Raw genomic sequence first — 15,236 nt, 5'->3', positions numbered from 1 at the left:
ATAAACTGCAGCGGAGAGTTCTGCAGTTCCTGGGATCCAAGTTTGGGACCAACTGATGAAATATGCCCCAGCAGGCAGCTCAAAACTAGGACTGCATCCAGCCTTTATCACTTTCCCCCAAGCCTTGACTTTGTAACCAATCCCTAATAAAGGTACTCGAAAATTGCAACTTTTTAACCTTTCCGCTTGATACTTTGTGTCCTCTGCCTAAGCTAACCCAAGCATGAAATAAACCTCTTTTCATGCTCCGGGCAACCGCAGGCCTGCCTGGGATGCCTTCCTGGCGTCCCGGGGAGGCCGAATCTGCGTCAATTGGAACCGTGGATACGGAGATCTCCCTTTCGGATCTCGGTATCCGCTAAAATCTCAAAATGGCGGATTGGCCCCGTTTTGATGCCATATTTTTCTGTGCTTTATTCCTAACTAAACTGCTATCTTGCTTTTTTCATTTTGGATCCCTACGCCCGGGAAATAATCTTTTTATTTTAAAGAATATAATTTGACAGAAAACAGCTGATTGTCAAACTTTGCCGGCTCCACGCAAACAGCCAATTTCCCCTTGCTGCCGCTCGTTCCTGCCTAGCTACGCAACCAGGGACTTGCTGCGGCTGCCCCCAGGAGACCTCGGAGAGGGGGCCTGGCAGGAGGCCTGGTCCTTGGGAAGGAGTTATAGTTCCCCAAGGACCAAGCTATGGATTCTGTTGCCAATCAACTCAGCGCTCATCTGCTAACCTCAGCCAAGGAAAAATGACTTTCTGCTGCTTGCTTTGGACTGCAAGCCACCTCCGTTTCCATGAACTTTCCCCAGAAACATGGGATTCCCAGTTTTCAAATAAAAATCAATTCTTTTATTAAATGTTTAGGATGTGGGGTGGAGATGGGGTTTTTCTATATGAGTTTTGTACTGATGATAAATGCATGAAATATCGCTTGTCTTCCCACCTTTCCCCTTGCCTTTTGCCCTAGAAAAACTGCGACCAGAGATTGCTCACTGCCCGAGGGAGGACCCCCGCCTCCCTCAGAAACTAATCTGATCACTCAACAATTGCATGGACAATAACAAGTTGAAATATCCCGTGCTTGCCCTCTGAGTTTGTCTAGCGGGCATAGGAAGTTTCTATGGACACTTTGATTAGATCACAAAAGGACAAGGACGACCCCCAGGGTCCCCTTTCCGGACTCTGTTTGTTTCTTTTACCAGAACCCATCAAGGACACTCCTTATCTGATTCCAAACAGGAAAACCTTTCTTAAGGAAAATCGCACTTTGCCTGCCAAAACAAAGCCTCAAATTCCAGCTGGCCGGCTAGCGATAATCCCATCATTTCCCCATTGTCAACGATCGTCCCGCCTCCTCGCTTCTGATTCGTCCATCCTCGGAGGCGAGAGGAGAGTGCTGATTGGCCCCCCCAAGGCGGGGAAGCCTGCTGATTGGCCCGAAGCAAGGCGGGCCGCCAAGCCTCCTCCCAGCTGTTCAGGCCAGCAGACAATCAGTGTAGAGCCGGGTGGAGAGGGGCGGGCGGGAAATTCAAAAAGTTTTTCTGTACTTTTACTATAAAAATGCCTGTAAATCTTGTACTGGTATGCTTGTAGAGGAAATATCCCTACACTTGCATCCGATTACAGCTGAATCGCAAATAAAGACACCTCGGTCGCCGACTTCTTCCGCTTTGGTGAGGATTTATTATTTTAATATTTTCTACTGCTGGAATTGGCTTCGCTGCCCTCCCCAAGGTTCAGGGACCCTCTTTGGTGCGGTCCTCGGGATCTCCTCGGCTGGGAAGATCCTCCTAAAAGCAGCTCGATATCAGGCCCAGCAGAGACTGTACTACCTGAGACTGCTAAGGAACCGACAACTGAATGGAACACTGCTTGTGACTTTCTCCCATTTTCTCCCGCCTACCTGCGTGACCGCATTTCTGTTTACAAACCCACACGATCTCTTAGATCATCTGGAGAGGCCCTGCTCGCGCTCCCACCTCCTTCACAGGCGCGATTGGTGGGGACGAGGGAGAGGGCCTTCTCGGTGGTGGCCCCCTGACTCTGGAACTCACTTCCCAAGGACATCAGGCATGCCCCAACTCTTGCAGTCTTTAGGAGGAGCCTAAAAACGTGGTTGTTCCAGTATGCCTTCCCAGAATAAGAAAAATTCTCAGCAATATGCCCTCAGAATGCACTTTACTACTGGTTTAGGACTGACTGCATCCCCTCATCTCTCTTTGAAAACCCTATACCAGTTATATCCTACCTTGTTCATGCTCAGCGTTTATTTTTTAAATTTTAAACTATTACATTTGGCCCAGCTATAGGTTTTTAATTCCTTGTGTGTAACTGTTTACTGTTTATTGTTTATATGTGATTTATATTAATTGTATTGTATTTATTGTTTTTGTTTATTGCTTTTGTTTATTGATCTACTGTTGGGCTTGGCCTCATGTAAGCTACTCCTAGTCCCTTGGGGAGATGGTGGCAGGGTATAAATAAAGTTTTTGTTATTATTATTATTATTATTATTATTATTATTATTATTATTACTGTGCTATGGAGAGTGTCCTAACCTACTGCATCTGCACATGCTTTGGTACTGTGGTCCCCAACCTGTGGTCCCCAAGAATTAAAATATGGTCCATGGCCTCACTATTACTACACTGTTGCTTCAAAACCACGTGGCAACAAGAACGACTGGTCTCACGAAACCCTCTTATAGTGCTGAGACAATGGGGATGTTAGGAGAGGGGAAGCTGATTGCCCACGAAATATTACCACTACTACATCAGCTCTAAATGATTAAATATGGTTTTCTGTGGGAAAGCAGATGGCGAATACTGGATGGCATATGTTCTGTATCAGAAACTAGAGCTGATGTGGTCAGTCCAATGCAGTTTTCGGAATCAGCACCCCAAATAACCAAACCAAATCTAAAGTTGACCAAAAACTGATTCCTAACCCTTTTAGTACTAATGTTGTGGAATGGTAACTGCTCAAAAAGGGCTGGGATCACTTGTTTGGTAACTGCACAGTGGCAGACAAGAAGGCGCTCTAAAGAGTCACCACTTCTGCACAGAGCATCATCAATTGCCCTCTTTCTCCCCTCTTTGGAAGAACTTTATAGGTCCCACAGTCCTAAGAAAGCTCAGAGCATTCTTAGGGATCAATATCTCCCAACATATTCTTTTTTAAAAATTATCATCTGGCAGACGATACAGAGTGACAAAGGCAAGGGCAAACAGACTGGGAGACCGCTTTACCCTAGAGCTGTGCCTATGTTGAATTCTATAGTTTCATTGGGGGCCGTATGGTCGTGGTGGGAGCGTGGAGAGATGGGTGCATTGTTTTGTGATGTGTGCTGGGGAAGGCATTTAATTTTGTTGTACGATGACAATAAAGTTATTCTATTCTAATTGTTAGTCACCTTGCAGAAATGTGCCCAGTCCTTGAAAGCTGAGGTGTCCTGTTGTTAGTTGAAGAAAGCCTTGAGCTGGACCATGGGGTTATCACTGTAACATTGCTTTTATTGCAACTCTGCAAATGGGACACAGCAGAAGGAGGCAGAGCCTCCGGGAGTGCCCAGGAGAGCATGGGGCAAAAGCCACTTGACACACAAACTTGGAGACAGGCTGTTCTTTTTCACCAACTGGGCTGCTTCTTATCTTGCCCATGGGGCGGGGAGAGCATGAACTGGATGCTTCGGGTCAGCCTTGGCCAGGAGCCGTTCCCAACCGAAAGCAGCCTTCAGCCCCTGGGCCATTCCCACTGCCACTGCCTCCTTCCCAAATGCAATAGTAATCATTGCTGCAGGAAAAGAGGTTTTCTGTCTCCCGGCTGAGCCCCAGCTCTTGGAAAGAGGGGCTGCTTGAAGGAGCCCCCTTTCCCTCTGCTTTGGCCAGGGCCCCGGGAGCCCCAGAAAGGGGAGGGGGGAGGAGTGACAGGGGCTCTGTGCACTTCTCCTGCAGGTTTGCCATTCTTGACCCCCCAGAATGGATGCCAATGGAGTCCCCTCTGTTCGAGGGGCAGCCTGCATCCTGGGGGGCCTTGAAGAGTAGAGCAAGGGAGGAGATCTGGGAGCAGGGCCCTTCCATGACTTGCCCTTTGCCCCGATGGCTGCTGTTGCTGCTACCGCGAAGGCTATCCTCTTCTGTGTTGCTGCTGAGGCAGACTGCTCTCCCTTTGAGGCCAGCCCAGCCCTGCAAAGGAGAAAAGAGGGAACACTGTTCAGGCCCTGCTTCCTGGAGGCCTTTCCTCTCAGGCAGGGAGCTGTCCATTTCGGCTTTATGTGTGCCAGGATAAATAATGGCTGGACATGAAGAAAAGATTCCCAGACTGGACCTGGGAATCGTGCAGCTTCGTGTCCAGCAAGGTAAGAGCAGCCCAAGAACTGACCCAAGATGTCAGTGGGATGGATTTGGCGCCTTTTTGTTGCCTTGATAAAAGCATCTCCCCAAAATGTGCTTTTGGGATTTACAGGAAATTAATCTCTTCAAGAGTGCCTTGGACTGCCAGAAGATCCAACCAGTCCATTTGTTGTTCATTCATTCAGTCGCTTCCGACTCTTGGTGATCTCATGGATCAACCCACACCAGAACGCCCTGGCAGCCATCACCACCCCCAGCTCCTTCAAGGTCAATCCAGTCACTTCAAGGATGCCATCCAACCAGTCCATACTTCGGGAAATCAAGCCCGACTGCTCATTGGAGGGAAGGATAGTAGAGGCCGAGATGAAATCCTTTGGCCACATCATGAGAAGAAAGGAAAGCTTAGAGAAGACAATTGTGCTGGGGAAAATGTAAGGAAAAAGGAAGAGGGGCTGACCAAGAGCAAGATGGATGGATGGCATCCTTCAAATGACTGGATTGACCTTGAAGGAGCTGGGGGTGGTGACGGCCAATAGGGAGCTCTGGCGTGGACTGGTCCATGAGGTAACGAAGAGTCGAAAATGACTGAACAAAAGAACAACAACAACAACAATAATCTTCTCAAGAGCCTCCTTGGATCACAGTCTGAGGAAGTGTGTAGGGGGGTGGGGTGGGGGTGGGAGTGGCTTCTAAACCAAGGTTGGACACAGCAGAGGGGCACACAACTCCTATGGGAGCAGTTTTTGGAAGAAAGGAGCCCAGATCTGCTCCCATTGAGGTAGCACTTACCTTGAAATCCCCATTGTGAGAGGCATAGAGGGGCTGGAAGAAAGTGGCAGGTGTTGGGGTGTGGGTCCTCACTCTGTCCTTCAGCCTGGAGGGAGAGGGAGGAGCTGCTGAGACCCAAGGGGCAAGACCCCCTGGCTCTCACTGCCCAGAGACCCCTTGCAGGCAGCTCTGACCTCTGGAGCTGAGAGGGTGCTCTTGGGCTGGCCTGCCTTTGTCCCCTCTCAACCCAGCCCTACTGGAGACATCTCCCTGGAAGAAGGTGGGGCAGAATGGGGTCAGTGAACAAACTGGTCAGCAGAGAAGTCCCTTCCTCTCTTGCCCCGATCCTGATAGTAGCCAAACTCTGAGACCTGATCCCAACCTTGTTCAAGTTGGGGGCACAAACTCATAGTCTTCCATGCAGGGCAGCCACCGAGATGGAGATGCTGGGGGACAGGGCAGATAACATACCTCCAGAGGAACCTGAAAGACAGGAGCAGGAACAGCAGGGTCCCCAGGCCGAGCGGGAGGGAGGCCGGCCATGTCCACAGAAAGCGGAGGTCTGACTGCTTCTGCCCACAGTCTGCAAAGGGAGAGGAGGGAGCGGGGCGTTAGTCAGGCAGCACTATCCCTGCAATGGCAAAGGGGCCAGCTGCTAGATGGCCATGTGTCCTGGATGAAAGTGGTTACTTGTGTTTCTCCACCCCACCCTACTCCACCCACACTGCATGGTTAGGGGAATATGTCCCTCCCCACGTTCTGAAAAGAGAAGGAAGTGGAAGGACCTAAATGGCCGGAGCAGACCTGGGAGGGCTGCACAGTGCATGGAGGGGCTCCAGGGGCTCCAGGGGCCTCGGTAATGCAGGTCCTCATCTGGGACTTTGCGACGGATCCGGACTACTTTTTCTCCGCACTTGAGCTCTGAGCTGTCTATGTCAACCCACGATTCTTGGGTGGCAAAGTTCTTCTGTGTTGCTTGCTGCAAAGGTTAGAGCGCACAAGATGTGAGTGGGCCTCCCTTTTTGGCAGAGGTCACAACACACTCCATAAAAGGCAGAAGGAGCTGGACTCCAGGACAGCAGAGGGAGCCAGGCAGCCATTAACCAAAACCATTCTAACATAGTACTGCAAGAGAGTTATAGAAAGAGAGTGTGCTGTGATGCAAAAGCACAAGAAAGGAACAGTTGCAGATTTCAGGAGCTATTGCCTGGCCCAGCCCTCCTCTTGACTTGCAATTTCTTGAAATATCCGTCTGCCGATTCACTGGCGCTTGTGGGTAAGGGCTGGCAGACTGTGAGAGCGGCATCTTGATCCCTCATGCTCCCATGGCCCCCCACAGCCCTGGCGAAAGCTGCCCCTCATCCCTCTCAAGCAGGATCCCAGAGGAATGGGCAGCCTCCTCTCCCTCCACAAATTGTTTCTCACCTCCCAGGGCTCTTTGTCATGCTTGAACTCCAGTTGCCATTGCCACTCCACAATAAAGCCGTCGTCGTCTTCTGCTTTTTCCCACTGGATCCGACACTTGGTGGCATTGACGTGGCTTTGCAGGCCGATGGGTACATCAAATTGGACTGGAAGGGAAAGGGGCAGCTGGGCACCAGTGTGTCCACTTTGAGCCAGAAGAGGCTTTTGTCTAGCTGCCTGTCAGGGAAGGGCTGCCCTTCTGGGCTTCCAGGGAAATGTCCAATCCCCCTCCAGTCAATGGAAGAGAACAGGACTCAGGCCCCCAGTGGGATAGGAAAGAACCCCGGGGTGATTGTACAGGACTCACTGTGCAGCTTGGGCTTATACAACTCAAAGACGGTCACATTCTTGCCCGAGGAGGAGGAGGAATTGGCATGCAGAGTGACTCTGTATTCGTCGTTCTCTGTGAACTCCCCATCTCCCTCTGCAATGCAGCTATAGAGGCCCCCAGCCTTCGGGGAAGGCGAGAGACAACAGATGAGGCTGCTGAGGAGGCCTGAGGGGCTGCAGAGGGAAGAATGGGGAAAAGGAAGAGGAGACCCCTGAGCGCCACTGGAGCAACAAGCAACCCTCCATGGGGCAAGGAGCAACACAAGCCATGCAAAATGCACCCCTTTTTGCACATGGCCACGGCGCTGCTCCCTGTGCTGTGTGGCTCCTTCTCCCCTTGGCTTGCAGTGGATCTTCTGCCTGGATGAAGGACCACCCTGGCAGGGTCAGTGTGCGTCAAGGGAGGGTCTGTACTCACTCTGAGAATTGGAGGTAGAAGGGTCCCTGCCCCAAGCTCTGGTTGTGCGGCCACCATGTGCAGGACACGCTGCGGCCAGAGGAGCTCCATTTGTTCAGGCAGCTGACATCCTCAGAGAGCCCCCCTAGAAGAGGGAGGGAGAAGTGGCAGAAATGCAGGCGAGGGGCCAAGCTGGAGGGTCTCCAGCAGAAGCCCAGGGCCCCTCCCTCCATTAGCCTGGCTCCCCTTTTCCCACCAGAAAAGGGGCACTTGTCTCCTCACACAGATGGGGTTGCATGGCTTTCACTCCTTCCTTGTACCTGTATCATGGTGCTGCCGCCACCGCCTTTTCAGGGCCACAGAAAAAGAAATGAAAAGGAGGAGGAGGAGATGAAGATGCATCAGTCTCAGTGGGTGGGCACCCTGGCAGCAGCCCCTCTCCATCAACAGAAACAAGACAAGATGGCTGACCTGAAACAAAGAATCTTTGGGTGCTTTTGCAACTCGTCTGCTTTTTCTCACATGAGCTTTGGTGGGCAGCATTCTCTGGCCAGCGCGTATGGAGGTCGGCCTGTGCCCTTGGCGCCTGGGAGCATTGTCTCCGGGTGGGATCAGGGTTGCGCCAGATGCACAGGATCACATCAGGCAGGGGCCAATCGGTAGCATGTTGTTGGAAATGGAAGGGAGCACCTGCCAAAGCCCACCGCAACCCTGACTCAGGGAAGGCTTCTTTTAGGGTGGTGCATGTGTACTTCGGAGGTGAAGCATGGTCCCAAGGCCTGGATGTATGGGGTCTACATGGAGGACAGATTCAGGATGATCCTATGAGCTCAGGCCTTGCAAACTTGGCGTGGCCACTATGGGTTCTTTGGATTGAAACCACCCCCTTGATATGCAGGGGTTTTTTTCCGTGTCAGGAGAGACTTGAGAAACTGCAAGGTGCTCCTGGTGTGAGAGAATTGGCCGTCTGCAAGGACATTGCCCAAGGGACGCCCAAATGTTTTGATGTTTTACCATCCTTGTGGGAGGCTTCTCTTATGTCCCCACATGGGGAGCCAGAGCTGACAGAGGGAGCTCATCCATGCTCTCCCTGGATTCAAATCTGTGACTGTCTGTCTTCAGTTCTGCTGGCACAAGGTTTAGCCCACTGTGCCACCGGGGGTTATATGATAAGCAGTGTTGCGCAACATTAAAAAGGAGAGAGGGAGGGCTAGGGGAAGAAAACAGACCAGGTGGCTCTTCCATTAACTGCCCTGCAACAGCTTTGCCATGACCAGGTGGAGTCCCCTTGCCTCGACTCCTCCATTTAGCCAACTACACCAGTCCCTTGGGCAAAGGCCTATCCGGGGAAAGGGGAGACCAGGCCTCGTTTTTCTGCACATGAACAGATGTTTTCTTGTTCTTCGAAACAAGAATATAAACAAGCTCCTTTCAGAATCCCTGGAGATGGAGAGGTCAAATGGGTTTCCAGTTTCAAACAGGCCCTTCTGGGCAGACATTGCCTCCCACCCAGGCATGTAGCCGGGGAGGGGGGGGGGGCTTGAGGGGCTTCAGCTCCCCCCCCCCCCAAAAATTCTCATGGTGGTTCGCGAAAAGGCCTTACTGGTGCATTATTTAAACTTTTATGTTTATTCATATCATGATCTGATCACCATACTCAATATATCCCATATGCATGGGGGTATTGGGGTAAGGATACAAAAGGTTTGCTAGGGTAGACCCTCTTTCACTCAGACTCAGCCCCCCCCCCACCGAAACTCAGACCCCCTCCTGAACCCCCCCCCCCAAAACTCAGCCCCTCCCGAATCGAAATCCTGGCTACGGGCCTGCTCCCACCCCACCTACCCACCTCCATTCCCACACTGATCTGTGACCCCTTTGCTCCTAGGAAAGACCACTCTGAACTGCTCAGGAGGATGAAGTCCTGCAGCTCCAAATTGAGCAAGCAGGAGGACAAGCCCTAGAGGGAAAAGGATCTGGCAACCAGGTGATCGTTCTTCCTACAAGGAAATGCTGGGCATTGTGTTGCTGGCGGGGGGGGGGGGGCATTGCCGGGGGGCACCTGAACCCCTCACACTTCTTCTAAGAAGCATTTCATCAGTAGAAGCCTAGCCACTTCTACCACTTCTACTGATGCATTTGTGCCCCAGATCTGGACTACTGCTTAGGAATGAATTCAGGGCCCTTGGCCAAAGTGACCCCCCCCCCCCAATTGTGGGGCAGGGGTTGGTGTCCCTTTTCTTACCCAGGGGGTCCTGTGCAGCTGTGCCCACTTCAGTTCTGGGCTCTTGGTCCTTTTTCTGGAGGAAAGGCAGAGGAAGCCTCTCCTGGCCAAGCTGAGCTCTGTCTGTTGCTCAACCTGATTCCAGCGATAGCCTACGCTGGGTGGCGGAAGCCCCTTGTGAGATCGTCACACTGATCAGAGGGGCCCTGCAGATGAGCTGAGGAGTTAAGGAGCCAGTGGCCCAGAACTAGGCCCACCCACCTAACCACCAGCATTTTGATCAGTTAATCAGTTGCTCATCACTATATTCCTGATCTAGATGTTGCAGCTGTTGTTTTTTTATTCCATTATGTCCTGTGTCCCTCCCACCCCATACAGCCCCTCAAGGAACATTACAAAGACCGAAACAAATACAGAGGGAAACAGTGGGAAAGTGTCAGTAAAAGCACGTAAAAGTTCTGGGTGTTGTTGGGCTGCGACATCCAGTTTTTTTAGCATTGGCATTGCTGACTAGGGGCACTGATGGGAACTGCAGTCCGAAATCATCTGGAGGCCCAATAACTGCCCCACAGAAGAGCTTGCCCCCCCTTCCTGCCTGTTGCAGGGCAGCCTCCATTGCTCTTTCTTTTAGGAAGTTGTCTTCTGGCAGCAGACAAAACAGAGGCCACAATTGGGAACAAGGGGTTGGATAGGTCATTTCCGGACCCTCAAGCCTTGAGCTTGTGGCCAGAGACCCACTGCTTGACGTAACTTGGCAGGGAGGCCTCCCTATCTTCAGTATCCCCTGCAGCTGCTTCACCTTCTTCGTTGGGGGGCTTTTTCCCACTCTCTGGGTCCAGAGGGCTTCCAGAGTCACAGTCCATAAAGCCGCTGTCAATAGTGTCCAGGTCCAGGCCACCCTCAGGGTCCCCCTCATCTTCGGCCTCCGAATAGAGGGACAGCAGGGTGCTGTAGGAAGGGGCTTCCTCCTCTGGGATCATAAGGCTGCGCTCAGGAGGCGGCAGGAGAGCCAAAGTTGGGCCAAAGAAGAACAAGGGCCCCTCTGCAGGACCCCTGCCCAGGGAGCCCCGCACCTGACCCTGAAAGGGAGGGGGAGTGGCTGGAGCATTGTCGGAGAGAAGCAAAGGGGAGGAGGGGAGATGAGGATTCCTCTCAGGAGGGCTCTCCAACAGGGGCTCCCCATTGCTGCTGTCTTCAATCCTGCGGTAGGCATCCCTCACATCCACCCCCTTGCCTTCCCCCTCCTCTTCCACATGGAGGGGCTCCTCGGCAATACAGTGGCCACACTGTGGGCAACAGGCCCCAATCCCGCCATCATCCACGGTGACGGTGTCAATGGAGAGGAGGCCACAGGGCTGCTCTTGCATGGGGAGGGGCTCTGCCCATCCGGCGCCATCATGGCCCTCATGTCCAGCCTCACAGGGGGGCAGCAATGCCAGGAGCTTGAAGCTGCCCCTCCCAAGTGCTTCTGGCCCTACTCCAGGGCACCACTCTGAGACCTCCAGCATGGTACTGGGGCCAGGGCTGCCCACCCATTTCTGCAGAGAGGAAGCAGGAAGGGAAGAAAGAAGGTCAGTGGCAGAAGAAGCCAAAGATGCACCCAAAAACCTCAGAACGGAGGGAGGGGAGGGGGCTACCTTGAAGTCACCCTTGTGGCTCAGGTAGAGTGGCTGGAAGAAGGGTGCGGGGCTGGGGATAAAGGACTCCAGTCTCTTCCACAACCTGCCAAAGAGAAAGCAAGGGAGATGAAGGATTTTGAGGGGGATTCAGGAAAGCCACTTCATCCCAGCCACTAGATACGTTCAAGAGGAGAGGTCCCATGAGCCCCACTGGCCATGGGGGGGGGGGGGAGGTCCTTCTGCCAGCGGCTTCTGTTGCCCCCTATGAGACACTCACCTCCGGCCCAGCAAAGCCAGGAGCGCAGGGAGAAGGACCAGTGAGAGCAGCAGCCACTTGGAGGGCCCTCTGGGCTCCTTGCGGCTGTCGGAGGCTGAAGGGGGGAAGATCAGGCCATGATCAGTTAGAGAGGGAGAGGGAGGGAGGGAAGCCAATTACTTGGCTTCCTTGGAGGACCCTTCCACAGACCTGGCCAGGAAATACTTACTCTTAGGGGGCGTGGAGAGGAAGGCTGGGGGGCTCCAGGTGCTCCAGGTGCCTTCATAAGGGGACCCTGGCTGGGACCGCACTTGGAGCTCATACTCTGTGCCCGCCTCGAACTCCAGGGACTCGAGCCACAGGAACCTTGTGTCTTGAAGGAGGAGGTGCTTCTGGGCCTGGCCCTGAAGGAGGAAGGGGTCAACGGTCAGGGAGGTCCCCCCCCCCTTCCCAAAAAGACACAACAATTCAGCGGAGGCCTCTCAGCCTCCCAGTGACCCTGTACTTGGCTCCATGGGGGGGAGAGGAGGGGCCTGGGAGTGCCCTCCCTTCCTTCCCTGACTCTCCCCCCCCCCCCCCCCACTCCTACTGCCTGCCTCCCTACCTGCCAGGAGCGGCCCCTCTTCTGGAAGCGCAGCTGGTGGCGCAGGTGGTCCCTGAGGAGGAGGTAACTCCGGTGTTGGTAGGGGGTCTCCCAGGAAATGTTGTACCCCGAGGGGGAGGCAGAGACTGTCAGGTTGAAGGGGGGCTGTGGTTTGACTGGGAGAGAGAAAGGGATCTGTCAGGGCTCCTGGGGCCAGACTCTTCCTCCGCTCCCAAGAGGCCAGTTCCAGAGAGAACACCTTGCCCACCAGGCTGCCCCCAAGGTCTGTGTTTGCTCTTTGGAGACCCCCTTCCCTCTGTCATTGCACACACACATAATGCACTCACTGTTCTTCTTCAAGAGGAACGTCCTCTGGCATCCCTTGACAGCTCCAGGTGTAGCTTCTGTGGCCCTCACCTCAAAGGCTTTATCTCCAAGGCACAGCTTCTGCTCCGCCAAACAGGCAAAGTGTGTCGGGGGGATTTTCCCATCCGCGGGGAGGAGGAGACAGGATTCGTTTTTCCCACAGTTCCTTGAAGGACAGCCAAAGGGGCTCTGGGTCAGTCCTCAAGCCAAAGCCCAAGGCACCCAGGGGCAAGGGGCACTAATAGGAGACGGGGGGGGGGGGGCTGCCCAAAGTAAGATAGCAGCCGGTTGCACCTGTGATGCCAAGGGTCAGATCTGGCAGAGGCTTGAGGTCAGTTCAGTTTGTCTTAATGAGGGAGGGAGGGCTGCCTCATCCCACTCAGGACTTACTGTGCCCCTAAAAAAGGAGCCCCCTTCCACACATACCACTGTGCCGTGAGGTTGTAGAAGTTGGGCCTGGAGGGGTGGGGTTCCTCTCCCCAGGTGCAGGTCAGCATCTCCAGGTAGTCCATGAAACAGGTGAGCTCCTCACAAGCCGGATCCAAAGAGCAGGCTGGAAAATAAGTGAGACAGTGTCAGGCGTGGCTTTGGTGTGTGAGGAGGGCAGCCCTCTGTGGCACCAGCCAGGCCATGCTCCTGGTCAAAATAGTGGCCTGTTTTTGCTTTTAAACTGGCAGAACAAGCATAAAGGAAGGGAGGGCTGGCCGAGGAGAGAAGGGGCAAGAATGGGAGGGGAGGCCCAAGAGCAGCAGCCCTGCCTGGAAACCCCTCCAGAAGGTGGGAGGATTAGGACTTACTCTGCTGGAGGAGCAGCAGCAGAGGCAGGAGCAGCACCGGACAGGGAGCCATGGACTGGACCTCCTCCTCTTCCTCCTCCTCTTCCAATGCAGGCAATGGGGGTCTGGCCTGCACCTTTTTGACAGAGTTAGTGTTCTGGATAGAAAGTGCATACGTTCACTAGTCATTACTTCAGAAAAAAAAACATTCCAGCAGGATTTTCAAATGTGCATTCATTTTGAAAGAGAAAAATCATTTGGGTACAATTTGTAATTTCCAACATACCACCACCACCAAATATGGAAACAACTGCACGCAGGGAAGAAAGACCCTATGGGTTTGAGCCGCAGGGAGGTTAAATCTCAATTGTTTCAGGAGATCCACTCTGGTTGGTGCCAGCAGTTGGATCGAGGGCCTTATCACTTTTTAAGAAACAGGGCAGGCTTTTCTGGGAACCTTGACTCAGAAATATGTTTCATTGGGTGCAGCGTCTTCCTTCCTTCTCACGAAGGGCAATTAGTGCCGCATCTTGCCTGGGGAAACGGCACCATCTCTGGACTTGTTCTTCAGAAATGACTCAGAAGAACTTCTCAGAAAAGCAGAGGGAGGACTAACTTCAGTAGCAAGTGCTGGGTTGTGTTTTTATGAGCCGGGTGGGACGTTTTAACATTATGTGGTGGGGAGGGGGGGATGACAGATTGAGAGAGGGCATCCCTTTCACAGCCCATGCGGGACAGGACCCACATCCCAATCCGGAGGACCCTCTGTTTGGCAAGTGCTCTCAGTGGCCCTGGCACAATTTGCGTGGCTCATGAGAGGAGGGACCTCCCCGGCACGGTTGTTGTTTATCCAAGCCTTGGAGCATTCAGCCCTTTGAGGTGGGGTTCATTTTTCCCATGGGGCCTCCCCCATCTTTCCAAAAGGCCTTCTGCCCCATTCAACCTGTGCCAGGATGTCTGCAGGGGGAGCGGGGGCAGAAGATGCTGGGGACAGCGGTCCTATCTCCCTGCTCTGATCACTTGCCCTCACCCCATTCGCAAGGCCTATTCTGAAGGGGACCAGACCCTGGGGAGGTCCAGGTCCTCTCATTGTGCCACGAGGCATTAGGAGCCAGCCACATGCCCACCCACCCTTTGCTCCAGACCCAATCACACCTGGAGCCCTCCACCACCCACAGTCATTCCTCCCAATACTCCCCCACTCGGCTCCCACCATTACCGTCTCCCTCTTCCTTCTGCTGTTTGGCTGCCACCGTGTCCCCCGTCGACCCTGTTCCCTCTCTCTGGCTCCCTTTCAGAGGCAAAAAACCCAAAGCCCTGCTGAGTAATAACCAAACTCCGCTCTGTGTCGACGTCAGTCAGCAGGATGGAGGAGGGGAGGATGTGGTGAAGAGGTTGTTGGTAGGAAGGAGCTGCAGGACCCAGGTGCCTCTCCTTGCAGCCGTCAAGGGCCACACAGGGCTCCTTGGGGTCGCAAGAGGGAGCTCCAGCCCAAGGGTCCTTGCGGCCGGTCCTTGGGCTGCAGCTCCATCATTGCAATCCAGGCTGAGACACAGCACTTGCCCAAGGGACCTCCCTCCGTGTTGGGGAGAAGTGCAAAGCACTGGTGGGGCAGATAAGAGACTTGGTTGTTCCGAGAGTGGACCAGAGGGTTGTTGGGAACCACGTCATCAACTTTCCTTGTACTCAGTAGCTTCTTAAATATTTCCTTCGCTTGATACATCAATGTAACTTTGTATTTTTATCTTTTTGAAATTAAAAAATAAATTATTGATTCATTTCCCTCCCATTTTTTGTAACATTTATTTGGCTGTTGTGTTGTTTTCATGCCAGTCAGATTATTTCCTGCTTCATTTAGGACTATTCTTGTTTTAACATGATGCCTGCTGTTTTTGTGGGGTTTTAAAAAATGTGCTTGCAAAGAGCAAGGACCTCGCTGCATTTCCCCAAAAAATACTTAAGTGGGGAGATGAGAGACAGAAAGGGAGTGCCATTGCTTTGTGGCAGATGGATGGCAGTGTTTGTGTGTGTTTGGTTCCTGAGTCTTCTGTTTCTTGAGAACTCTCTTCCCCTTTTCTTCCAGGAAACCCACTGAGGAAGGA

General features: G+C 53.1%; 2 protein-coding genes across 3 annotated transcripts; both read right to left on the bottom strand.

The window, feature by feature from the left end:
* Positions 1 to 3,490: 3,490 nt before the first annotated feature.
* Positions 3,491 to 7,773, bottom strand: LOC132781542 (interleukin-9 receptor-like). Of its 2 annotated transcripts, XM_067473259.1 has the most exons (8): positions 7,631 to 7,773; positions 7,332 to 7,455; positions 6,891 to 7,087; positions 6,545 to 6,690; positions 5,924 to 6,098; positions 5,591 to 5,702; positions 5,141 to 5,225; positions 3,491 to 4,183 (listed from the first exon to the last, which is right to left on the bottom strand). In XM_067473259.1, exons 1-8 carry the CDS (start codon positions 7,752 to 7,754, stop codon positions 3,692 to 3,694), a joined length of 1,455 nt encoding a protein of 484 aa, XP_067329360.1. In that variant the 5' UTR covers positions 7,755 to 7,773; the 3' UTR covers positions 3,491 to 3,691. The 2 variants fall into 2 exon arrangements, with proteins under 2 accessions (XP_067329360.1, XP_067329361.1); XM_067473260.1 differs by lacking the exon at positions 5,141 to 5,225.
* Positions 7,774 to 9,850: 2,077 nt separating this feature from the next.
* IL21R (interleukin 21 receptor) lies at positions 9,851 to 14,925 on the bottom strand. The gene is made up of 9 exons (XM_060786425.2): positions 14,354 to 14,925; positions 13,156 to 13,291; positions 12,785 to 12,911; positions 12,340 to 12,524; positions 12,014 to 12,168; positions 11,639 to 11,813; positions 11,431 to 11,524; positions 11,172 to 11,256; positions 9,851 to 11,072 (listed from the first exon to the last, which is right to left on the bottom strand). Exons 2-9 carry the CDS (start codon positions 13,205 to 13,207, stop codon positions 10,242 to 10,244), a joined length of 1,704 nt encoding a protein of 567 aa, XP_060642408.2. The 5' UTR covers positions 13,208 to 13,291; positions 14,354 to 14,925; the 3' UTR covers positions 9,851 to 10,241.
* Between the last annotated feature and the right edge of the window lie 311 nt (positions 14,926 to 15,236).

Source organism: Anolis sagrei, chromosome X (assembly GCF_037176765.1).
Source record: "Anolis sagrei isolate rAnoSag1 chromosome X, rAnoSag1.mat, whole genome shotgun sequence".
Lineage (NCBI taxonomy): Eukaryota > Metazoa > Chordata > Lepidosauria > Squamata > Dactyloidae > Anolis > Anolis sagrei.
The sequence above is the reverse complement of the archived record's forward strand: the minus strand, read 5'-3'. Positions and strand labels throughout refer to the sequence as shown.